Raw genomic sequence first — 26,895 nt, forward strand, 5'->3', positions numbered from 1 at the left:
CCTGGACAGCGCCATGGTCAAGGTCATCTACGAGGGATATGAACTGCCACTCTGGATTGTCCCGGGCGATGGCCCCACACTGCTTGGAAGGAGCTGGCTGGGCAAAATCCGCTGGAACTGGGATGACATCCGAGCGCTATCATATGTCGATGAGGCCTCATGTACCCAGGTTCTGAACAAATTTCCTTCCCTTTTTGAGCCAGGCATTGGAAACTTTTCCGGGGCGAAGATGCGGATCCACTTGGTCCCAGAGGCACGACCCATTCACCACAAGGCGTGAGCGGTACCTCACATGATGAGGGAGAGAGTAAAAATCGAGCTGGACAGGCTGCAACGTGAGGGCATCATCTTCCCAGTGGAATTCAGTGAGTGGGCCAGCCCGATTGTTCCAGTACTCAAAAGTGATGGCACGGTCAGGATTTGCGGCGATTATAAAGTAACTATTAATAGTTTCTCGCTACAGGACCAATACCTGCTACCTAAGGCAGACGACCTATTTGCGACGCTGGCAGGAGGAAAGACGTTCACCGAGCTCGACCTGACTTCGGCCTACATGACGCAGGAGCTGGAGGAGTCTTCGAAGGGCCTCACCTGCATCAACACGCACAAGGGACTGTTCATCCACAACAGATGCCCGTTTGTATCTCGGTTGGCTGCAGCTATCTTCCAGAGAAATATGGAGAGCCTACTCAAGTCGGTACCACGCATATTTCCTGGTTTTTCAGGACGACATATTGGTCATGGGTCTGGACACTGTCGAGCACCTACAAAACCTGGAGGAGGTCCTCCAGCGACTGGATCGCGTAGGGCTGCGGCTGAAGAGGTCGAAATGCATTTTCATGGCAACAGAAGGGGAGTTTTTGGGGAGAAAGATCGCGGCGGACGGTATTCGGCCCACAGACACCAAGACAGAGGCTATCAGGAACGCGTCCAGGCGACAGAACGTCATGGAGCTGCGGTCGTTCCTGGGACTCCTCAACTATTTAGGTAACTTCCTACCGGAGTTAAGCACCCTCTTAGAGCCCCTACATGTGTTATTGTGTAAAGGTGAGAACTGGGTATGGAAAAAAAAACAAGTAATTGCTTTTGAGAAAGCCAGAAACATTTTATGCGCCAAGCAGCTGCTTGTATTGTATAACCCATGTAAAAGACTTGTGCTAGCATGTGATGCGTCGTCGTACGGAGTCGGGTGTGTATTACAACAAGCTAACGTTGCGGGGAAGTTGCAACCTGTCACCTATGCCTCCAGGAGCTTGTCTAAGGCCGAGAGGGCCTACAGCATATGATTGAGAAAGAGGCATTAGCATGTGTGTTCAGGGTAAAGAAAATGCATACCTGTTTGGCTTCAAATTTGAGCTGCAAACCGATCACAAGCCCCTCATATCCTTGTTCGCTGAAAACAAGGGGATAAGTACTAATGCCTCAGCCCGCATACAAAGGTGGGCACTCGCGCTATCAGCGTATAACTATACCATCCGCCACAGGCCAGGCACCGAGAACTATGCGGATGCTCTCAGTCAGCTACCATTACCCATCAAGAGGGTGAAAATAGCGCAGCCTGCAAACATGTTGATGGTAGCGCAGCCCGCAGATTTGTTGATGGTCATGGAAGCGTTTGAAAATGATAAATCACCTGTCACGGCCCGCCAGATTAGGACTTGGACCAGCCAAGATCCTCTGCTGACCCAGGAAAAAACTGTACCGCATGGGAGCTGGGTCAGCATCCCTGTTGAAATGCAAGAGCGAATCAAGCCGTTCCAGCGGCGAAAGGGCGAGCTGTCTGTTCAGGCAGACTGCCTCTTGTGGGGTAACCGCGTAGTGCTACCAAAAAAGGGCAGGGGGATGTTCATCTCAGATCTGCACAGCACACACCTGGGTATAGTAATGATGAAAGCGATAGCCAGATTCCACGTGTGTTGACCCGGTATTGACTCTGACTTAGAGTCCTGTGTACGGCAATGCAGCGTGTGCTCAGTTGAGTAACGCGCCCAGAGAGGCACCACTAAGTTTGTGGTCCTGGCCCTCCAGTCCATGGTCGAGGATCCATGTCGACTATGCGGGCCCGTTTCTCGGTGAAATGTTCCTGGTGGTGGTGGATGCTTTTTCAAAATGGATTGAATATGAAATAATGTCGGGAAGCACCGCCACCGCCACCATTGAAAGCCTGAGGGCCATGTTTGCCACCCACGGCCTGCCTAACATACTGGTCAGTGACAACGGGCCATGTTTCACCAGTGCCGAATTTAAAGAATTCATGACCCGCAATGGGATCAAACATGTCACCTCGGCCCCGTTTAAACCAGCCTCCAATGGGCAGGCAGAGCGGGCAGTACAAACCATCAAACAGAGCCTTAAACGAGTCACTCCAAACCCGCCTGTCCCGAGTACTGCTCAGCTACCGCACGAGACCCCACTCGCTCACAGGGGTGCCCCCGGCTGAGCTACTCATGAAAAGGACACTTAAAACCAGACTCTTGCTGGTTCACCCTAAACTGCATGATCAGGTAGAGAGCAGGCAGCAGCAACAAAATGTAAACAATGGTCGCGCCACTGTGTCACGGGAAATTGATCTGAATGACCCTGTGTATGTGCTAAACTATGGACATGGTCCCAAGTGGATCGTGGGCACGGTGATAGCTAAAGAAGGGAGTAGGGTGTTTGTAGTCAAACTAGACAATGGACAAATTTGCAGAAAGCACCTGGACCAAATGAGGCTGTGGTTCACAGACTGCCCTGAACAACCCACAGCAGACACCATCTTTTTCGAGCCCACAACACACACCCAAAAGATCAATGACACCAACCCTGACCAGGAAATCAAACCCATCACGCCCAACAGCCCAGCAAGGCCAGGCTCACCCAGCAGCCCTGCAGGGCCAACAACACGCCAGTCCAGCGAGGGCACAGCCAACACACCAGAACAGACATTTGTACCGAGGCGGTTCACCAGGGAAAGAAAGGCTCCCAACCGCCTCACCTTGTAAATAGTTTTCACTTTGACTTTGGGGGGCGGGGTGCGGGGGTTATTATGTGTATCTGTAAAGCATGCACTCCCATGTTCCGCCACCAGGGAGTGCATCCCCTGACATCCCAAGGGATCCCAGCATCCCTTGGGAGCACTGTATATAAGCCGGCCCCTATGGCCTGTTCCTCACTCTGGAGTGTCTTATTAAAGACTGAGGTCACTTACTTTAACCTCCCTGAGTGCAGCCTCATCTGTGTTCGGAACACAATAGTTTTCTGATCTACTTTTGTGACTTCAGTTGTCGATTATATTCTCAGCACTAACACTTTGCACTCAGTGATCCTTTAAAATATTACCTACAGGAATCCATAATAATTAACTACCACATTCCAAGACAAAGGATGTGACTAAATTTTGAACTTTGCTCAAAATAATTAAAGCACCTACAAAAGTCATCGGGCAGAGCACTTTATTTACTAACTAACTAGTACTGTAAACCATTGCCTAAACAATTCAAAGTTCCAGGAGATTCTTTCCCAGAACGGACCAATCGACCCCAATGGTACAATATCAATGGAAACAGGTGTCTTCAAATAATGGGACTCATCAGAAATGAATAACTATTAGTAAATGTTACACTATATTTTGACACACGTTTTGTTCATCTCTTTCGATCTCCTTGTACAGTGTGCCATTCTGGCTTAGTGGAAGCAAGTTGCTTACTTCCAGGTCTTCGGTCAACAATGAGGTGTGCTCCAACAGTCTGATCTGGCGGATTTTCTAACCTCTCTTTGCGTGGGAGCAGATTCTCGCTGTCGGTCAGTGATGATAAAGATAGGCACAAAATGGCATACTCTGCTTAACAGGCTACTACGTTTGTAGTTAATCTTTCCAATCTCTTTCTCATCCAAGTAATGTCCCCCCAGCGCTGACCCAGTGGACGCTGGCAGTGGGGCAGCCATCATTGACCCTCTCCGCATCTCCCTCCAGAATGTCTGTGCGCCTGTGAAAAAGGCCCTTGCCATCCATGAATTTATCATGGATGATTGTATCGACATCATGGCCCTGACGGAAATTTGGTTGAGGGATGAAGCCACCCTGCCTTCCACCAATTGCCCCGCTCAGACCACCGTGATGGAGGTGTGGCTCTCCTCAGCAAATCACACCTTGGTCTATCCCCCTACTCCTCCTGCACTTTCTCCTCATTTGAGCATCTCACCCTATTACACCCCTCTCACCTCACGTTTAAAATTCTCATTCTCTATCGCCCACCCAAGTACATAAAAATGTTATTACCGATATTTCTTCACTAATTTCCTCCATCAGCACCGATCGACTTCTCATCCTCGATGATTTCAACCTCAATCTCATTTCATCATGCTCTCTCTCGAGTTCACTAGCCTCCTATTCTCCCTTAATCACCCCAACTCCATGTAAACTCCCCAAGCCATCGCTTGACTTTGCCATCTCTCATGGCCTCGCTACTCCCACTGTGTCAATCGCAGATAAGGCCAGCTCTAACCACTTCCTCGTATTGCTCTCCACCTCCCACATCCAACCCTACCTCCTTCTGTGCCCGCCCTGGAAAAAGGAAAAACTCTCCAAACTCTCTTACAACTACACTTATGAACTCCCAACTGTCCAGCCGTGGGCCCTCCATTCACCAGGATATTTCTGCAGCTACAGATCTGCTCAATCACACCCTCACCACCAGCTTTGATGCCCTAGTCCCTATTAAAACAAGTACTATCTCTCACCCTGGCCGTTCCCCTGGTACGGCCCTCATCTTCACTCCCTTAAGTCCAAGGGATGCAGACTTGAATGGATATGGCGGACAACTGGTTTAGCCATTCACCAGCAGATCTGGCTGGATCACAAAGCACTATCGGGTCCTACTCTCATCTGCCAAAAATCACTCACTATTCCAGAATCATTCTGGAATATAAAAAGATAAACCCTGGCTTCTATTTTCCAGAGCTAACCTTCTTCTTAAACCCCTCTCCCCTATCTCCACCCTCACCTCCGACAGTAAGTATGAGGAGCTCATGGACTTCCTTTTGACAAGTAAAGCACATGATATTGGGGGTAATGTATTGACGTGGATAGAGAACTGGTTGGCAGACAGGAAGCAGAGAGTAGGAATAAACAGGTCCTTTTCAGAATGGTAGGTAGTGACTAGTGGGGTACCGCAAGGTTTAGTGCTGGGTCCCCAGCTATTTACAATATACATTAATGATTTAGACAAAGGAATTGAATGTAATATCTCCAAGTTTGCAGATGACACTAAACTGGGTGGCAGTGTGAGTTGTGAGGAGGATGCTAAGAGACTGCAGGGTGACTTGGACAGGTTAGGTGAGTGGCCAAATGCATGGCAGATGCAGTATAATGTGGATAAATGTGAGGTTATCCACTTAGGTGGTAAAAACAGGAAGGCAGATTATTATCTGAATGGTGACAGATCGGTAAAGGGGAGGTGCAATGAGACCTGGGTGTCATGGTACATCAGTCATTGAAAGTTGGCATACAGGTACAGCAGGCGGTGAAGGCTGCAAATGGCATGTTGGCCTTCATAGCGAGAGGATTTGAGTATAGGAGCAGGGAGGTCTTACTGCAGTTGTACAGGGCCTTGGTGAGACCACACCTTGAATATTGTGTACAGATTCAGTCTTCTAATCTGAGGAAGGACATTCTTCCTATTGAGGGAGTGCAGTGAAGGTTCACCAGACTGATTCCCGGGATGACAGGACTGACATATGAAGAAAGACTGGATCGTCTAGGCTTGTATTCAATGGAATTTAGAAGAATGAGAGGGGATCTCACAGAAACATATAAAATTCTGACTGGATTGGACAGGTTAGATGCCGTAAGAATGTTCCCGATGTTGGGGATGTCCAGAACCAGGGGTCACAGTCTAAGGATAAGGGGTAAGACATTTAGGACCGAGATGAAGAGAAACTTCTTTTCTCAGAGCTGTGAGCATGTGGAATTCTCTACCACAGAAAGTTGTTGGGGCCAGTTCGTTAGATATATTCAAAAGGGAGTTAGATGTGGCCCTCACGGCTAAAGGGATCAAGGGGTATGGAGAGAAAGCAGGAATGGGGTACTGAAATGCATGATCAGCCATGAATGGTGGTGCAGGATCCAAGGGCCGAATGGCCTACTCCTGCAGCTATTTTCTATGTTTCTCCTTCTCTTTAAGATTGAGACCATCCATTCAGCTGCCTCTGCCACTGCTCGTCCTTCCCCTAGCCCACTGGGCCAAACTTCCTCGAAGGATCCCACCTGCCCTAGCCCTGACCTCACATCTTTCTCCAGTTTCACTATGATCTCCCCTCATGACCTTTTCGAGCTCATCTTGTCCATGAGACCCACATCCTGCTCCCTCAACCCTATTCCCACCAAACTGCTGACCACAAAACTTCCTTTTCTGGCTCCCATGTTAGCTGAAATTGTTAATGTTTCTCTCTCCTCAGATACTGTTCCCCTCTCCCCCAAATCTGCCATCATCACCCCTCTCCTCAAAAAACCAACCCTTAATCTGTCCGTCCTTGCAAACTACTGCCCCATCCCCAACCTCCCTGTCCTCTCCAAAGTCCTTGAATGTTATCGCCTCCCAAATCCGTGCCCATCTTTCCCACAACTCCATGTTAGAATCCCTCCAATCAGGTTTCCGCCCCTGCCACAGTACTGAAACGGCTCTCAAAGTCGCAAATGACAATCTTTGTAACTGTGACAAAGGCAAACTATCCCTCCTTGTCCTTCTTGACTTGTCTGCAGCCTTTGACATGGTTGACCACTCCATCCTTCAACGCCTCCCCACCGTCGTCCAGCTGGGTGGGACTGCACTCGCCTGGTTCCATTCTCATCTATATAATCGTGGCCAGAGAATCACCTGCAACGGCTTCTCTTCCGGCCCCCGCATCGTTACCTCTGGTGTCTCTCAAGGATCTATCCTTGGCCCCTTCCTATTTCTCATCTACATGTTGCCCCTTGACGACATCATCCGAAAGCACAGTGTCAGTTTCCACATGTACGCTGATGACACCCAGCCCTAACACTACCATTTCTCTCGACCCCCTCCACGGTCTCTAAATTGTCGGACAGCTTGTTCGACATCCAGTTCTGGATGAGCAAAAACATTTTCTAATTGAATATTGGGAAGACCGAAGCCATTTTTTTCAGTCCACGCCACAAGCTCTGTTCCTTAGCCACTGACTCCATCCCTCTCCCCAACTCCTGTCTGAGGCTTAACTAGAGTGCTCGCGACCTCGGTGTCATATTTGACCTTGAAATGAGCTTTTGACCACATATCCGCAGCATAACTAAGACCGCCTATTTACACCTCCGTAACATCACCCGTCTCCGCCCTTGCCTCAGCTCTTCTGCTGCTGAAACCCTCATTCATGCCTTTGTTATCTCTAGACTTGACTATTCCAACGCACTCCTAGCTGGCCTCCAACATTGTACCCTACGTAAACTTTAGGTGGTTCAAAATTCAGCAGCCCGTGTCCTAACTCAAGGGGTCAAAGGTTCCTCCCTTAAGACGCTCCTTAAAACCTACTTCTTTGACCAAGCTTTTGGTCACCTGCCCTAATTTCTCCTTATGCGGTTCGGTGTCAAATTTTGTGTCTGATTAATACTCCTGTGAAGCGCCTTGGGACCTTTTACTACGTTAAAGGTGCTATATAAATACAAGTTGTTGTTGTTGGTGTTGTAAAGTATTTTGGGATATCCTGAGGACGTCATGAGATACAATATAATGTGGTCATCAGCAAACTTTACATACATGTCACATTCTTTTAGTATGCAAACCTCAAGCAAGTTAGCTCTGTGGCCTAGAACTTACTCTTCTAATTTCAGGGAAAAACATTTACAAGGTACCTCTGTTGGACATAGAATTTTCAGGGAGCAGAATGTAAAATGGACAAGCTGGGGTAAAATCGAGGATGATTTCTTTGAAAGTGTGTACACAATCATTATTATTGGCAGTATTTCTGGACTTGACACAAATCATCTTACCCCTCCCTCCCCTGCATCATATATCAGATCATCATAGGCAGTCCCTCGAAATCGAGGAAGACTTGCTTCCATTCCTAAAGTGAGTTCTTTGGTGGCTGAACAGTCCAACACGAGAGCCACAGACCCTGTCACAGGTGGGACAGATATTCGTCGGGCGAAGTGGAGGTTGGCACTGATTTACCACACACTCCTTCTGCTGCCTGCGCCTGATCTCTTCATGCTCACGTTGTTGAGATTCGAAGAGCTCAACGCCCTCCTGGATGCACTTTCTCCACCTAAGGCGGACTTCGGCCAGGGTCTCCCAGATGTCAGTGGTGATATCGCACTTCACCAGGGAGGCTTTGAGGGTGTTCTTGTAACGTTTCTGCTGCCCACCTTTGGCTCGTTCGCCATGAAGGAGCTCCGCATATAGCAGTTGCTTAGGGAGTCTCGTGTCTGGCATGCGAATTAACTGGCCTGCCCAGCGAAGCTGATCTAGTGTGGTTAGTGCTTCAATGCTGGGGATGTTAGCCTGGGCAAGGACACTGATGTTGGTGCGTCTGTCCTCCCAGGGGATTTGCAGGATCTTGCGGAGACATCGTTGGTGATATATCTCCAGCGACTTGATGTGTCTTCTGTAAGTCGTCCATGCCTCTGACCCATACAGGTGGGCTCGAATTACTACAGCCCTGTAGACCATGAGCTTGGTGGTAGGTTTGAGGGCCTGGTCTTCGAACATTCTTTTCCTCAGGCGGCCGAAGGCTGCACTGGAGGCGATGTTGAATCTCTGCATCAATGTCTGCCTTTGTTGACAGGAGCTCCCGAGATATGGGAAGTGGTCCACGTTGTCGAGAGCTGCGCCATGAATCTTGATGACTGGGGGGCAGTGCTGTGCGGCAAGGACAGGCTGGTGTAGGACCTTCGTCTTACAGATGTTAAGTGTAAGGTCCATGCTTTCATATGCCTCGGTGAATACATTGACTATATCCTGGAGTTCAGTCTCCGAATGTGTGCAGACGCAGGCATCGTCCGCATACTGCAGTTCAACGACAGAGGTTTGGGTGGTCATGGACCTGGTCTGGAGGTGGCGTAGGCTAAACAGCTCCCCACTAGTTCTGTAGTTTAGTTCCACTCCGGCAGGGAGCTTGTTGGCAGTGAGGTGGAGCATGGCAACGAGGAAGATTGAGAAGAGGGTTGGAGCGATGACGGAGTCCTGTTTGACCCCGGTTCGGACGTGGAATGGGTCTGTAACGGATCCGCTGGCAAGAATCACAGCCTGCATGTCGTCATGAAGCAGGCGAAGGATGTTGACAAACTTTTGGGGGCACCCAAAACGGAGGATTTTGCTCCACAAGCCCTCACGTTCAACAGTGTCAAAGGCCTTTGTAAGATCGAAAAAGGCCATGTATAAGGGCTGGCGCTGCTCCCTGCATTTTTCCTGCCGTTGTCGTGCTGCAAAGATCATGTCTGTTGTTCCCCGGTAGGGGACGAAATCTGCATTGTGATTCCGGGAGGAGCTCCTCGGCCACAGGGAGAAGACGGTTGAGGAGGACTCTAGCGACAACCTTCCCAGTGGTTGATAGCAGGGAGATTCCTCTGTAGTTGCCACAGTCGGACTTGTCCCCTTTTTGAAAATGTACACGATCACTGCATCTCTGAGATCCCCCGGCATGCTCTCCTCCCTCCAGATGAGAGAGATGAGGTCATGTATCCATGCCAACAGCGCCTCTCCGCCATATTTTAGCGCCTCAGCAGGAATTCCATCCGTACCGGTAGCCTTGTTATTCTTGAGCCGTTTCTGACTTTGCCTACCTCTTGCAACGTTGGAGTTTCACGGAGGTGGTGGCGGGGTGCATGTTGCAGGATGGAGTTGAGAACACTCAAGTCAAGGCAGAATCTCGATTGAGGAGATCTTCAAAGTGCTCCTTCCAGCGGGCCCCGACTGCCTCGGTGTCCTTGATGAGTGTTGCCCCGTTTTTTGCCAGGAGTGGGGTGGGGCCTTAGGAGTTTGGACCGTAGGTGGCCTTGACTGCAGTGAAGAATCAAACCAATCCTGGTGTTTTCTGGTTGAGTAATCAAGTATCTTTTCACAGGCACTGGTTATATGGTCTGGAGGGCAGACCAAGCGCTGTGGACATTGAACAACTCAGGGTCATCAAGGCATGCCAGATTGGCTGCATCATATCATCTACAGCACAGAAACAGGCTATTCGGCCCAACTGGTCTAGCCTGTTGTTTATACTCTACATGAATCTTATCTCACTCTAATTTCCTCTTCCCACTCTGTCCCATTATCTCTCTATTCCCTGCTCCCTCATGTATACATCAAGCCTCCCCATGAATGAGAGAATGCAATCTCTTTCACCCAATTCATGTGGCAATATTCTCACCATGCTCTGTGTAAATAAATTCCTCCTAAATTCTTTGGTGTGTTAGTGGTTCCACACAGTTATGCTACCTTGTTCTGGACTCACCCATAGAGAGAAACAGTTTCTCCACATCCACCCTATCGAAGCCCTTCAGAAATATAAAGATCTTTATCAGATCTCCTCTTTTCTCTGGAGTCCCAACCTGCTGGATCTTTCCTGACAGAAGCATCCTTTCAATTCTGTTAGAATCCTTGTTAATATTTTCTGCACTTTCTCTTGTGCTTCAATATCTTTTTTGATGTATGGTGATCAGAATTATGGATAGTACTCCAAGTGTGGTCCAACCAAAATGCAATATAAATTTAACATTATCTCGCTGCCAATGTACGCTTTAAGATGTGCACCCGGGCAGTGTGCTGCAGCTCCCACGCAGCCGGCTTTTAAATAGGAAAAACTATGCACGTGAAGTATTTTGAATGGGCCGCACCACCTTCACCCCCCCCCCACCCACCCACCCCCCCAATTCTATTCCTCTAAAAATGAACCTCAGTACTTTATTTGTACAATTTATGGCCTTACCAACTTTTTTGCTACTTTTAGCAATGTAGCTATATATCTTGATCTCTTTGCTCCTCTACCCCCATTTAGTTTCTTACCTTCCAAAGGAATAAGTGGCCTCCTTATTCCTCCTACAAAAATTAACCACTTTGCTATATTGAATTTAATTTATTGTTTATCCATCCACTCTGAATGCTTGTTGATGTCTTCCTCCAATATGGTGCAGCCTTCCACATTATTGGCTATAATTCCCCAATTTGATATAATCTGCAAATTTCAACAACTTACTTCCCATTCCTGAGTCCAAGTCAGTTGTGTATATGGTAAAACAAAAGTGGTCACAGCACTATCGAGTTTTTAGATATGGGTACCAGTGCCTCTGCTATCTCCTACCTAGTTTTTATTGAGCATCTGTGAGTGCAATCCATCTGGACCTGGGGTTCTGAGATACTAGTTCATCTTCTCTCTCCTTTATTTCTATTTCAGTTGTCGTAATATCTTGCTTAACTTGTTCTATTATAGGAACCTCCTCTTTGTTAACCTGTGAAAATTCCGTATCCCTGCCTACTTTTTTTTTGCTGGGTTGGAATTCAAAGAAATGACTGCTACTGAAGTGTAGCAAATGCAATAGATTTGGTTGTGTCCACAGTTAAAAAGCTCAAAAACCTGACAAAGAGCCATTATTTTTATATATATTATGGTATGTTACTGTGAGATCATAAACAACTAGCACAGGTACACCAAGCAAACGTTGTTGAACTGCAGTCCCTGGGTTTCCGATAATATTTACTTGAAAACTGGATTTACTCTTTCATTCATCCTCTTTCCATCTATTTTTTTCCCCAGCATTCCTTCCTTCTCTCCAACACCAGCGTGCACCACCGCTCACATTTCATGTCTTTCATTAGCTCGCTCTTTGCCTCTCCCTCACACACAGTACTGGGAGCTGTTCTTTGTCTCGTAAAAGGAGCATACCAGGAGTGATATTGCCGCCACCACAAGCATAAGCCTTCAGTGCATTACAAGCTTCTGGAGCAAAAGGCAATTCAGATAGCGTTAGACCTCCGCTCCTGAAGCCAGTAACACATTGAAGGATGATGATTATGGTGGCATCGGTACTGCTCCTGGCTTATTCCTTTCCTCCTCCAGACTAGTTTATTGCTCGAGCAGAGTGTGCATGGCAGGTCTCTCCACTGCATACAGCACACTTGGGCTGCAATTTATTTATTTATGGGTCAAAACACAAAAAAGGCTGCTTGCTTTATTTGGATTGAGTTCTTTATATGCTATTCAGCATCTCTTGTATCAGGATTTAGTGCTTAGACAAGCACTAAATAAAGGTGGCAGTTGCAGTATGCAATGTACGAAGCACATCTTATCGGTTCAGTTTTACATGGATATTTGATCTCTGCAACTTCTGAAGCTTTCATCCTCAGATGGATTATTTTGCACCACTTGATATACCAAATGGTCATTGGAACAATAATGTGTTTCACTCCTGCCTCCTCATTGCTAACAGGACATTCACTTGGGTAGTAAGCTCTCCGACAGCCAATATTTACCCTGAAAGAAAACAAGGTATAAAGGCATCTCATATTTTACAAGATAAGAGGCATACATACTCAGACACAAATCCAGGTGAGTCATACAGTGAACAGCCCAAAATCACAACCCGACATAAATATTCAAACCGGGAAGGGATTTTAAGACACAAACTAAATATTTTGATGCCACAATATTCCCTTAGTCAGCCACTAACATAAATCACATTATAACCACTTTTCAAATCACGATTCAATTGCCTGCCATCCATTGCCATCTGCATTGATATTCCCCACTAGCACCAACAGTATGAAAACAATATACTTCCAGATACAATACAGCAGTGATGAATTGTATTCCAAATGTAGATCACATGCAGGATGCTTCTGGGCCATAAAACTATCTCTGTATCTCGTTTCCATTTTGAAGCAAAATTCTTTCGCAGTCCCCTGATGGACAGTTGTTAAATATAGAATGTAATGTGATTCATACAAACAAAGAACTTCCTAGGTTTCAGTCCCAGCCAGCCCGGTTAGCTGATCGTCGCCAATTGGCAGTTGCAGCATTACCACTGACTGGCCTCAGCGGCCCTGAGGCACTGAAGGGGAAATAATGAGTTCCTGCTCCCGATTGCTATCCATTGACCCCTATCAGAAAGTGAATGCCAGGTAAGGACAGCATCAGGCTTGGCTCTGAACCCCCTATGCTGTTACTCATTGTCTAAGTTCACAGAATGAATGGCCACTTTGGCAAGGCATCGCTTGGCTTGTGGAACTGGATATACGGCACAGAAACAGACCATTTAGCCCAACAGGATCTTCTGCGTGGGGTGGGGTGGGGTAGGGGGGAGTAGGGGAAAGGAAGGAAGGGAAAAAGTATAGAAAATAATTCTCAGAAAGTAATCTATAATGCAAAATATTTTTGCATTACAAAACAACTGCTGAACCAATATAAGATGTCTTGCGATCATTGTAACTCATACTTTGGATTATGTATAACTGAATCCCTTAATATTCATATTGCATATAATTCAGACTGGAAGAGGATCAAATATACTTAACCCTCATTACTATATAGTCCTTATGAGCTACGTTTTTCATAATTCCTAATGAGATGCATGAACTAGGATATGATCAAACAGACCATCAACCTGCACTCTCTAGAGACTGATTGCACTAAATGGCAGAGGTCTGGAAGCATGTTGCCTTCTGGCTGGGAAGAACCTAAAGAATGGAAAGGGAAAAAAGTGGATTATTTTTAAAGATAAAATAAAATGTAATTTAAATAGCCAGAGGTAAGTGGTTGTACAACAAGGGATAGTGTTTATAACAGATTATTTTATAATGAGGTTTTTAATTATTTTGTTCAAGTGTTTTATACGCAGCTTTAAGTACTGATATTAACATACCTCTCTGTGTCTGTCTCTGTCCCTGGATTTCTCACGAACCCAGTCTATGGTATTGAAATCTTCATATGTCCCCACACCAGGAATCGGTTCGTCGAAAAAATCCATTATCTTACTTGCACCATTCATCCCTGCTCCGTTATAGTTTGTGTACCCTATACAAGAGAGGAAAAATATAAAATATGTACCAGTCAGAGAAAAACAGATGCGTGATAAATATTAGATGAAGCTCAAAAGTATTGAAAGAAACCTCACATATAAAGGATAGGCACCGTACTTCACAGCCAGACTACGTCACTATAGGGTTCCAGTGCTCTGGGCTGGCTAGTTTCACTGTGCTGAGTCACTTTTCATACACTGATCAGCACTACTTACAGATATAATGAGCATATACAGATATACTCATAATTAACATTTACAAGGCTGCAGAGGCAAGATAAAGAACACACCTCACAAATGCACAGTAATAATACAGGCAGACCAACTATGGCCAAGATTAATTGATTTCCAGATCATGGTGGGCTGCTAAGATACACTTCCTAAATTACAGACAGATGAAAAACAGCAACAGAAAATGGCCACTACATAAAATAGGAATGCCAGTAATTCTGATGAATGGCCGTCGATCGAAACATTAACTCTGTTTTTCTCTCCACAGCTGCTGCCTGACCCGCTGAGATTTCCAGCATTTTCTGTTTTTATTTTAGATTCCAGCATCCGCAGTATTTTGCTTTTGTATTAGTAATTTAATCAAAGTACTTACAAATTAAAAACATTCCTGTAAGTTTAGATTTCTTTGATACCTTAAATGATAGACAGATCAGTTCCTATTTGTTAGCCTTGTTAGCCGGGGTGGGGGAGAATTCTAGAGAAAGTAGTCTTTATAAGAATACATGCATTTATCATGGCTACAGAGTTTATATTCCATCTAAAGAATTGATATAACAAGCATGGAATCTCAGCATATCCATAATAGATTACACAAAACCACACGCATACTTAAGTACCATTCACTTTAATCTCTTCTGCCTACACAGCCATATGTCTGTAAAACAACATTATTGTGGAGGCAGTATAGTCTAAATTGTATTATTTTGAGGGAGTGAAGAGCAGAGGGACCTGGGGGTACATATTCACAGATCCTTGAAGGTGGCAAGGCAGCTTGATAAGGCAGTTAAGAAAATATATGGTATACTTGGCGTTGTACATAGGGGCATTGAATGTAAAAATAATGAAGTCATACTAAACCTTTACAAATCAATGATTAGGCCTCACCTGGCATATTGTGTAAAATTCTGGCACCACACTTTAGGAAGAATGTCAAGGCCTCAGACAGGGTTCAGAGGAGGTTTACCAGGGATGATACTTGGGATGAGGGAGTTCAGTTATGTGGAGAGATTGGAGAAAATGGGATTGTTCTTCTTAGAACAGAGAAGGTTATCTCCTCTGACAAGTGGGTTGGTAACCAGAGATCATAGATTTAAAATAAATAGGAGCAGGAGTAGGCCATACGGCCCCTCGAGCCTGCTCCCCCATTCAATAAGATCATGGGAACATGAGGAGAAATTTCTACACAGAGGGTTTTTAAGATCTGGAATGCACAACCTGAAAGTATGATGTAATAGAGATTCCATTGTAACTTTCAAAAGGCAATTGGACATGTAGCTGAAGAGGACTAATTTGCAGGGTTTTGGGGAAAAAGCTGGGGTGTGGGACTAAATTGGACAGCTCTTTCAAAGAGCGGGCTCAGGCACGACAGGGAGGAATGGCCTCCTTCTGTGCTGTAAGATTGTATAATGCTACAACCCTATTCTCAGAATTTAGAGATATATATTGAACTAATTTTCTAATAAGGCAATGGTCTCTTGAAATTTGTCACTTAACACTCTCTGGAGCAGTGATTCTGCCAAATACCCTTCCCCATTCCTGTCCCTCCCATTCAGAATCTCTGTCTATACAAGATAATCAAAGTGCATTTTTTATGGGAGCCTTAAGCAGCATAGATCAATGGATGTTTATGTTCTTCATAACACAACCAGAATGAATTGTTAGCATACAACTCTTGATCCCATCAGTTTCAGCTCCAGCCTTCCTCATACCCATTTCTCTTTTTGTGCACTGATGGCAGTATCTTGATCTGAGCAACATTTCTTTCAAACTCATAACAATCTGTCTTATCTTTTCCTTATCTGTAAATCATGCACCAACACATTTATATTGTGAAGCTGCCTTGTGTGCAGAGAATGTTCACATGCACACGAGACTCTCAAACCGACAAGTTTATTTTGTTGTTGGAAAAAACAGATTTTCAGCCCCTAAAATGTCCACTTGGGAGCAAAGGTAAAGACAAAGAAGAATGCATGTCATCGAGCTATGTTTAAGTGCGTGTGTGGTGCAAGTTGGTGAAACAACAGCTGCTATCATTGGTTTCGTTCATTTGCAAAATTTTCTGGTTGTTCAGTCCCACGAATTATTAGTCTGAATAACTAAACTGCAACAGTTGTGAGAGATTCCCAATTACACGTGAGCGAACAGTGCAAGACCCTCATCATTAGACTTTATAAAGCTTTATAATCTGCCTGGGGAAGAAAAACAGGGAGTCCTGTGGTAAACCAGGTCTTCCCTTGTGAATCCCTCAATACAACTCTCTACTGTATTAAATATCAAAAATAAGATGGGGTGGAAAGAGTAACAATTCTCTTACAAAAAATGTGGTAATTTATTATTGCCCTTCTTTACTCTGCATTGTAAATAGTTCTAAGCTTCATTGGGCTTTTATCATTTTGCTGGCATTTCAGGATTCATTGTATTATTGTTCATTAGTTCTAGTCCATGCATACATGGTTCCTTCATCTGGCATCTCTTTGCCCGGGCAATACATTTTCTGTATTGATAATTATTTTGTGACCATTAATTTTTTTTTAAATTGAGAAACCTAGAAGAATTAAGACTTACAGTGCAGGACTGGACACATTTTGAAAAGAATAAATGAGGTGAAATAAATCCTGATTAGGCCATACCAAGCTTGGATTTAAAAAGATTGCAGGAGCAAGGAGTTCTACAACTTTGAGGCCCTGGGAAAATAATGAGTCAGTGTAAGAGACCGAGATGAGTCATGATTTTAACACAGTTGTGATGTAGGGCGGAGAAAGATCACGTAGGACAGTGTATCTGGAATTTAGAAGAAATAAGAGAAAAGTTCAGAATAACACTGACCATAGATAACAAGAAGAATTGAGCTGGAGAGATAGAGGTTGGAGGCTAGAAATGAACATGTACTGGCGACATGAGTTAAGCAAGTGGAAGAATGTTAGAAGCACTGAAATTCAACCCATATCCTAAATAGAACAGTTCACTGTGAACACAGGGAGCAAGTTACACTTGGCCATAAAACTGAAAGTACATACCCTTTGAGCATTTTACTACCGGATCCATTACTTCATGCAATTTTAAGCTTTACTTCAGACATTTCACCATATCCTCTCTAGTAGGCTGGATCACTGGTGGCACTAGATTATTTTCTTCCTGTCCACACAAGGTTTGCTCCATTTATTACTGTGTATTGCAGCAGTTTAATTTCTCTAAACTGTAATCTGATTAACCTCATTCTTCAGCATGGGCACCACAAGCACCGGATGAAGGAGTGCCAGCATTGCACAGAATTTGGACTATTTGTGAGAATTTCAAGTTCATGATGAAAAATACACAGTCTCAGGGAGACTAGGGAAATTAGAATTAAGCAGTATGTCACAATAATCATGAACCAGAGAGCCAATATTTTTTAACTTTTTAAAAAGGGAGATTTTTATTACCATGACTATCTTTTAGGCAAATTTTACTGTAACAATGTCAATGATTGTACAGTCACCACACTATGAAAGCATTTCCTGAAGCTAGATTGAATACCATCTGTGAGTTCCTCTGTAAGCAGCTTAACTTCATTATGCAACTTTTAGCTTGCTAAGCTTTACATGTGCTTATTTTTTTTGCTTCTCAAGACAAATTCACTGACCCCAGATTCCGAGTAGGTAACCTCACTTGAAGGGAGCGCAGATCAGAGAATTTATTTATTTCCAACCTGGGCTTTCTTTAAGCAAGACTCCCCATTGGGAGCATGGCATCAGTAATGCATCCTATATTTTTATTGTAAACTTTAAACAAGCAGCATTACACAGAAGAGACATGAAAATATTTGACTTTACATGTACAGGTGAAATTAAGGAGAAAGATGTTAGTGGAGGAAGAGTGCAGAAAATAAAAGGTTTTCATTTAACAGGACATCGGTTTATGGTTAATCAAATAGCGTAAACCAATGTGACGCAACATTAATAATACATTCCATAGGATTTTATATATGTCTAGATATAAATCTAAAAATAGAACATTTAAAGCTTCTATTGGTTATATAGGGCTCAAAATTGGCCCCTGCCGATTTTTACCGCGCTCACCCAAGGTGGGTCGCTTTTATCCGCCTCCAAGCGTGCCGAAAATCTTCCTCCCGACTTTGGCTGCTGTCCGGCCTCTCCTTGGTGGTGGCGTAGCGTGGCCAGTGGATTGGGGGCAGAGCCAACGTCCCAGCGCTGAAAACAGGGCCAGGACGTCTGAACATGCGCGTTAGAGTGTGCGCGCATGTGCAGTAGCTCCTCACCCCCAGCGCGTCCTGCGAGAGGGACCCGATGCTCGCAGTTGCTGCCCCTATCCCTGGCCGAGTGGTCAGATGAAGGTAGGACTTCTATTTTTTTTTTGTTTTTGATTGTTTATTACTTTTTGTGCTTCGTTTAGTGCTTTGTAAGTCTTGGTGCTTTAGGTGCAGGTCCTCTCCGCTTCCTATTTTTTATTTGTTATTGAATGCTTATTTTTGTGCTTTGTAGGTCTTGGAGCTTTAGAATGTACTTACCTACACCTATTTTTTAACTCTCCACAAGAGTTTTCTCAAGTAGTCACATAGACTGGCATAAGTAGATTTGGAGTAACTATTAGCTGGCCAAAGTGGTCTAAATGGCCAAAACTGGCATAGGTGGCTGGTAACATCCCCTTCTGACAGAAAAAAAACAAAACGAAAAAAATCCTAACTAATTCACTTACACCGGCGCAAATTGAATGTACAAAATAGGGATTTTTAAGATACTCCAGAAAAATCAAGTTGCTCCAAAAAAAAACAGAGCAACTCCTGGCCAATTTTGAGCCCTATATAGTGTAAGGCTCAACTGAAAACAATTGCTCACTCAGCCTGTCCAATACACACCAGCCAGACTCCAGTACTCCAAACCACTCAGAGGAGAATGCAAAGTGAAATGCTTTTTGATCTGAAGAGCAAATGACCATTATCCTTTGTGTAATTAGGGAAAAAAAACAGAAAATGCTGGAAATCTCAAACAGCATCTGTGGAGAGAAACAGAGTTAACGTTTCAGGTTTGTGACCCTTTGTATTTGTATTAGTGTGCAATAAGGGGTTGGTTATCTTTCTTTCACAACTCCACACCCCTTCCTGGCTAATCAATCTATTCTCTATTTTGCCCAGGGCCACCATGAGGTGCATTCTAAATGATAAGATTCATAAATTTTACACAGTTACAGTATTTGAAATACTGTTAGAACCTTCACTGCCTATGCGTTTAAGTGATACTATTAGCACATGCTATTTTATTGCGAACAATTGCCATCATTTTCTCCGGAAGCTGGCTACAGTACCGACAGTCCCATGTGATATTGTAAACCCCACATGCATTGCAAATTATATTAATCTGTTAATTATTCATCCAAAAGCTTTTGCTTTGTAACCTCATTAGTTATTATCCATGAAATGCCAAAGTCTGCTAAGTGCACTGTAAAGACTTTTAATCTGCTCTAAGTGTTCCATTATTGGAAAATATACATGGACTAATAGGTGTTTGAATGAATTAAAGATGTACACGCAAGCTCAGCGCTAAACTCTGAACTACCTGTAATACACAGGCAAATGGCAAACAACATCGGGGTCCTAGACTATGGATTAAAAAAAATCTAAACTTGCCATCAGAGAAAGTTGATTGCATGGTTTATAATAAAGATCAATAAAAATTATAATGATATATCACCACACAATGTTGGTATGATGCTAACAGCACAAGACTTTCAGATTGCAATCTGCACATTCTGGCATGAGAATATTTACAAGAATACAAAGCTTAGAAAATAGAAGGGAACAAATGAATATGAAGCTATTTTTTTTTAAAGTTAATTAATTGGTGATACACAATGTTTTATAAAAGCATATATATTTCATAACTACAAGCCTTAGATGAGACATTTTCACTGGCAGCAAAGGATCATTTGCTTGCAGCTGTTGGAAGCAAAGCACAGTCAACAGATTAAAATAATTTGCAATATCACATGGGCTGCACTATAAATGTTTAATTTATAGCATTCTTATGGCATCTGGGCAGGTTTTTAATCCAGTCCTCAAAACAGTGTGGCTGCTGGAGCTCTTATTCCTAAACTGTAGCAAACATGTGTTCAAATAAGCAAGATTTCAAACCTAGTGCAATTCAAAAATTAAGTTACAAAAACATATTCAAATTGTGGATATTATGTAAATTTTAGCACTGCTAACTGAAATATTACTCTGGGCATTGCATACATAGAACAGAATTTAAAATGTTGTCAGCCTGACAGTTTTCTTCATTATGTACACAGGCATGGGAAACCCATCAGGGACTGAAATAGTAAAATATGCAAAATGAATGTGTGTACTGTATGTGTAGAGCGTTACAAACATATGCAGATTACAAAGTGTGATCAAAGCTTGAAATTATTAGCATCTCTCCTGTTTAATACTTCCTGGGTAACGCCGCCATCAATCTCAGCCAGTTAGGAAGAATTCCTCCATCACTTTCAATGTCTTTTACATCTCATCATTCAGCTGAATAGTTGGTAATTAGGCCAAACAACACAACTTACATTTGTAGTACAATGTCCCAAGGCACTTCACATGAGCATCAAACAAAATTTGACAGTCACACAAGGAGATATTAGGACAGATGACCAAAAGCTTGGTCAAAAAGGTAGGTTTTAAGGAGCATCTTAAAAGGAGGGGAGGGAATTCCACAGCCTAGGGCCTAGGCGGCTGAAAGTACGGCTGCCAATGATGGAGCGATTAAAATTGGGGTTGTGCAAGAGGCCAGAATTGGAGATGCACAGAGATCGCAGAGGGCTGGAGGAGGTTACAGACATAGGGAGTGGCGAGGCAAGGCCATGAAGGCATTTGAAAACAAGGATGAGAATTTTTAAAATCGAGGCATTGCCAGATCAGGAGCAAAAGTAGGTCAACGATGGATGATGGATGAATGGGACTGGTGCAAGTTAGAATATGGGCTTCAGAGTTTTGGGTGAGCTCAAAGTTTATAGAGTGTGGAAAATGGGAGGTCGGCCAGGAGAGCATTTCGAATAGTCAAGTCTAGAGGTAACAAAGGCATTGATGAGGGTTTCAGCAGCAGATGAGTGGAGGTTACGGAGGCAGAAGGAGACGTTTTTGCTGATGGAGTAGATATGTAGTTAGAAGCTCATCTCAGGGTCAAATAGGGCGGCAAGGTTGCAAACGGTCTGGTTCAGTCTCAAAGCATTTTTCCGGTGAAATTTCTGCCAATTGAAATTAATGAAAACCCAACCCAGAAAAGGAAGAAACTGATCAATCTGACAGATAAATATTTGTTGGGTAGGCGACAGCGAGTTATTTTCTGTTCCCCCCCCCCACACTGAAATGTTACATACTGGCTTGACAGGGTATGCTGAGAAAAAACTTGCATTAAGCAGCACCTTATCATGTTTCAAAGCACTTTACATACAAATAATTACTTTGAAGTGCAAATGCTTTGTTATATAAACAAAAGCAACAGCTATTCTGCACACAGCGATGAAATAAATGACCAGTTATTTACTTTTGGTGATGCTGGTTGGAGGGGGATACTGGAAGAACTTTTGCTTTTCTTCAAATAGTGAAATGGGATTTGTGACACCCACCTGAACAAGCACAACAGGCAGATGAGGCCAAGGTTTGACTTCCCATTTGAAGGAAGGCACTTTCAACAATGCACTCACTCAATATTGCACTGAAGAGTCAGTTCTGGTTAGATGCTTCTTCAGTCCTGAAGTGGGCTTAGCTGTCGATCTATTTCCCAACCTTCCTTGATTTGACGACTACATACCCAAGACACGCCCACAACAAGAAGTCTCAGATTTTCCTCCCTTTAAAAACAGAAAACTGGAACGAGAACAAAACCTCACAACTTACATCTATTTAGCAATCACTCTTCTATGAACTCTTTCAGTTCTTCAATTACTTTTTGAAGCTGTGTGTCAAAATCACACATAATACTCTTACCAGTGCACAAGGTTATAAAATGTCTGATATAATTTAATAAATATATGATAGTCACTAATAAATCTGATAAGGAATTCAATAGAAACTTCTTTACCCAGAGAGTGGTTAGAAATAAAAACAGAAAATGCTGGAAAACACTCAGCAGGTTAGGCAGCATCTGTGGAGAGAGAAAGAGAGATAATGGGGCTGGATTTTCGGGTCATATGCGACCCGTGTTTCACCAGGTTTTGACACTCCACGGCGAAAAATGGGGTGGAGAGGTCGTGTGTCCCCAGGTGCGATCCTCCGGCCATATTCTGCGGCGGCACTCGAGCTGCGACGGATGTGTAACGGTTTTCCTTGTAGTAATGGTGACCATGGGCTCAATTTTGCCCAACCCCTTTATTCGGCGCAATTACCTTAAGTGCGCTGACTTTACGCGCTGGAAACGGCACTGGGAAAAAAAAAGTCACCCCATCCTGGCCGCTCTTCCGAGCCCCCGGAGTCCCAGCATGGCGTGCATTGTGCAGTGGGAGACAGAGCAACAGGCCAGCGCAGAAAGCACTGCCAGCAGCTGTATGCATGTGTAGTGAAGTCTGCACGCATGCTCCTGCTCGCCCAACGTGTCCTGTGGGCTGTGAGCAGGACCCGATGCTCGCAGCCCCTATCCCCGGCCGAAGGGACACCCCGATCTCACCGCACCTTATCCCCGGCCGAGTGGCCTCCTGCACCGGCCGGCCAGCCCGCTGAGTTCCTGGGCCGAGGTAGGACTTCCGGTTTTATTTATTGATGGTTGTGCTTGAGAGTTTTGATTGGGGGGGGGGGGGGGGGAGGGAGGAGGAGGCGAGTTTTGTGGGGGGTGGGGGGTGGGGAGGAGAGAGAAAGAATGTTTTGCTGGGGGGTGGGGGAGGACTTTAAAAAAACCTTGATTCTGGCATAAAGGTAGTGTTGTGTATGGAGAAAGGGTCAACTGAACACTGAGCTCAAAGTAAAGTGTGACCGTAATCTTTTATTGCAGGTCTCCAGAGTGCCTCTCCAATCTGTGAAGTCTCCTTAAATACCTGTGCTCCCAAGGGATTATGGGATCCCTTGGGACTCCAGGGGATGAGCCCTCTGGTGTCTGTACAGAGTAAATACAACACTCCTCCTCCTTTCTGCCCCCCAACCCCCCGTCTGCTCAAGTCAATAGTAACTATTTACAATGTGAGTCGATCTGGGGCCCTTCTTGCCCTGGTTGATTGTCTCGGTGTGAAAGCTGGTGTTGTTGAATCATTTGTTGGGCCCTCACTGGGCTGCTGTGCAGCTGGCCTTGCTGGGCTGCCTGGTGCGTTGGGCCCTGCAGGGCTGCTGTGGATGATGGGTTCTGCTTCGTGGTCAACCGTGGTGCCGGTTGCCACTGGTGTGTATGTTGGGGGATCAAAAAAGGTAGGGTCCAAGGTGGGTTGCTTAGGATAGTCCGTGAATCTGAGTTTGATTTGGTCCAAGTGTATCCGGTGAATGAGTCCATTTGAAAGTTTGACCCGAAACACCCTGCTCCCCTCTTTGGCCACGACAGTGCCAGGAAACCACTTGGGACCTTGTCCATAATTTAAAAAAATACAGGATCATTGACTTCAATCTCGCTTGACACATTTGCGCTATCATGGTATGCACTTTGTTGAAGCCGCCTGCTCTCTACCTGTTCATGTAGATCAGGGTGAACTAACGAGAGCCTTGTCTTAAATGCTCTTTTCATGAGCAGTTCAGCAGGTGGGATCCCAGTGAATGAATGGGGTCTCGTGCGGTAGCTAAGCCGGACTCAGGATAGGCGAGTCTGCAGTGAGCCTTCAGTTACCCTCTTCAAGCCTTGCTTGATGGTTTGCACTGCTCTCTCTGCCTGACCATTGGATGCTAGTTTAACCAGGGCAGATGTGACATGTTTGATCCCGTTACAGGTCATGAATTCTTTGAACTCAGCACTGGTAAAACATGGCCCGTTGTCGCTCACCAGGACATCGGGTAGGCCATGTGGCAAACATGGCCCGCAGCAGGCTTTCAGTAGTGGCAGCGTGCTAGCCGACATTATCTCACATTCAATCCACTTGGAGTATGCGTCTACAACCGAAAGGAACATTTTACCCAAGAACGGGCATGCATAGTCGACGTATACCCTAGACCACGGTTTGGATAGCCAAGACCATAAACTTAGTGGCACCTCCCTGGGTACATTGCTTAACTGCAAGCATGTATTACATCTGTGAACGCAGGACTCTGAGTCCGCATCGATACCGGGCCACCACACGTGGGATCTGGCTATCGCTTTCATTATTACGATGCCTGGGTGGGTACTGTGGAGGTCATTGATGAAGGTGTCTCTGCCCTTCTTGGGGACCACTACTCGATTGCCCCACAGAAGACAGTCTGCTTGTATAGACATTTCATCTTTGCGCTGCTGGAACGGCTTTATCTCTTCCTGCATTTCCACTGGGACACTGGACCAGCTCCCGTGAAGCACACAGCTTTTGACTAGAGATAATAAGGGGTCCTGACTTGTCCAGGTTTTGATCTGCCGGGTAGTGACGGGTGATTGCTCACTCTCAAATGCTTCCATAACCATGGCTAGATCTGTGGGCTGTGCCATTTCCACCCCCGTGGTGGGCAATGGCAGCCTACTGAGAGCATCGGCGCAGTTTTCTGTGCCTGGCCTGTAGCGGATGGCATAGTTGTATGCGGACAACGTGAGCGCCCATCTCTGGATGCGGGCCGATGCGTTGGTATTTATCCCTTTACTCTTGGAGAACAGGGATGTAAAGTGGTTTATGGTCAGTTTCCAATTCGAATTTTAGCCCAAACAGGTATTGATGCATTTTCTTTACCACATAGGCACACGTTAACGCTTCTTTCTCAATCATGCTGTTGGCTCTCTCAGCCTTAGACAAACTCCTGAATGCATAAGCAACCGGTTGCAGTTTCCAGAAATCATTAGCTTGTTGCAATACACACCCGACGCCATATGACGACGCATCACATGCTAGTACCAAACGCTTATATGGATCATACAACACAAGCAATTTGTTTGAGCATAACAATTTTCTTGTTTTTACAAAGGCATTTCCCTTGGCTTTTGCCCAAACCATTCATCTCCTTTTCATAGTAAGACATGCAATGGTTCTAACAGGGTGCTGAGACACGGTAAGAAGTTACCAAAGTAGTTCAGGAGTCCCAGAAACGACCGCAATGCCATCACGTTCTGTGGCCTCGGTGCGTTCTCGATTGCCTCCGTCTTCACGTTGGTGGGCCTGATACCGTCCGCCGCAATCCTCTTTCCCAGGAACTCCACTTCAGGCGCCAGGAAAACGCACTTCAAGCGTTTTAACCTGAGCCCCACGCGGTTGAGTCGACTAAGAACCTCCTCCAGGTTCTGCAGATGCTCGACTGTGTACCGACCTGTGACCAAGATGTCGTCCTGGAAGACCACGGTGTGTGTGGGACTGACTTCAGTCAGCTTTCCATGTTTCTCTGGAATATCGCCACCACCGATCGGATTCCAAACAGGCATCTGTTATAAACAAAAAGACCTTTGTGCTTGTTGATGCAGGCGAGGTCCTTCGATGATTCCTCCAGTTCCTGCGTCATGTAGGCTGAAGTCAGATCCAGCTTCGTGAACGTCTTTCTTCTCACCAGCGTCGGCCTTTGGTAGTGGGTATTGGTCCTGTAGGGAGAAACGATTGATAGTTACTTTGTAATCACCACAGATTCTGACAGTGTCGTCTCCCTTGAGGACTGGGACGATAGGACTGGCCCACTCGTTGAACTCGATCGAGGAAATGATGTCCTCTCTTTGCAGCCGGTCTACCCTTTCTCTCATCATGTATGGTACTGCTCTCGCCTTGTGATGGATGGGTCGCGCCCCCGGAATTAGGTGGATCTGCACTTTAGCTCCTTGGAATTTCCCGATGCCTGGTTCGAACAGCGAAGGAAAGGTGTTTAAGACCTGGGCACACAAAGTGTCGTCAGCGGGTGATAGCGCTCGGACGTCGTCCCAGTTCCAGCGTATCTTTCCCAGCCAACTCCTGCTGAGCAGTGTGGGACCATTGCCTGATACCACCCAGAGTGGTCGCCTATGCACCGCTCCATCGTAGGAGACCTTTACAGTAGCACTGCCGATTACAGGAATCAGTTCTTTTGTGCAAGTTCTTAGCTTCGTGCGAACTGGAGTTGAGACTGGCCTGGAGGCCTTGTTGCATCACAACCTTTCAAAAGTCTTTTTGCCCATGATGGATTGTCTCGCCCGTGTCCAGCTCCATTGACACCAGGAGTCCATTTCGTTCAACATTCAGCATTATCGGGGGGCAATTCGTGATGAATGTGTGCACCCCAAGTACCTCTGCCTCCTCGATCTGAGGCTCTGGTTCGTCGTGATCCTCTGTGGATCTGTCCTCCTCTGCAACATGATGGCTTGCAGGTTTAACAGGCTTTGCAGCTCACCTGCACACTCGTTGGAGGTGTCCTATTGTTCCACAGCCCTTGCACACGTACTCTTTGAATCGGCATGAATGGAAATGATGATCACCCCCGCAGCGCCAACAAGGTGTTAATGGTCTTGCATTCATCACCCATCTCAAACATCTGCGGACGTGTAGCTGCAGGTATGTGTGACCTGCCCTGTACGTTACAATTCGAAAACAACAACTTTGTTCACAGTACTTGTAACAGTACTGTGTGTGGAGAGATTTGCTTC

The 26,895-nt window shown here is 45.2% G+C and overlaps 1 protein-coding gene across 6 annotated transcripts in view; it reads right to left on the bottom strand.

Moving 5' to 3' along the window:
* LOC139265528 (H(+)/Cl(-) exchange transporter 5) overlaps nt 1–26,895 on the bottom strand; it is a 144,169-nt gene that overhangs the window by 47,960 nt on the left and 69,314 nt on the right. For 4 of the 6 annotated variants that reach the window (XM_070882556.1, XM_070882553.1, XM_070882555.1 and 1 more), the window contains one exon: nt 13,841–13,992. In XM_070882556.1, the coding sequence (XP_070738657.1) occupies nt 13,841–13,992 (152 nt within the window). Of the gene's footprint in view, nt 1–13,840; nt 13,993–14,092; nt 14,111–26,895 lie in introns of those variants that run through there. The other 2 variants (XM_070882558.1, XM_070882559.1) reach the window with 2 other exon arrangements.

This window comes from Pristiophorus japonicus, chromosome 6, assembly GCF_044704955.1.
Source record: "Pristiophorus japonicus isolate sPriJap1 chromosome 6, sPriJap1.hap1, whole genome shotgun sequence".
Classification (NCBI taxonomy): Eukaryota; Metazoa; Chordata; class Chondrichthyes; family Pristiophoridae; genus Pristiophorus; species Pristiophorus japonicus.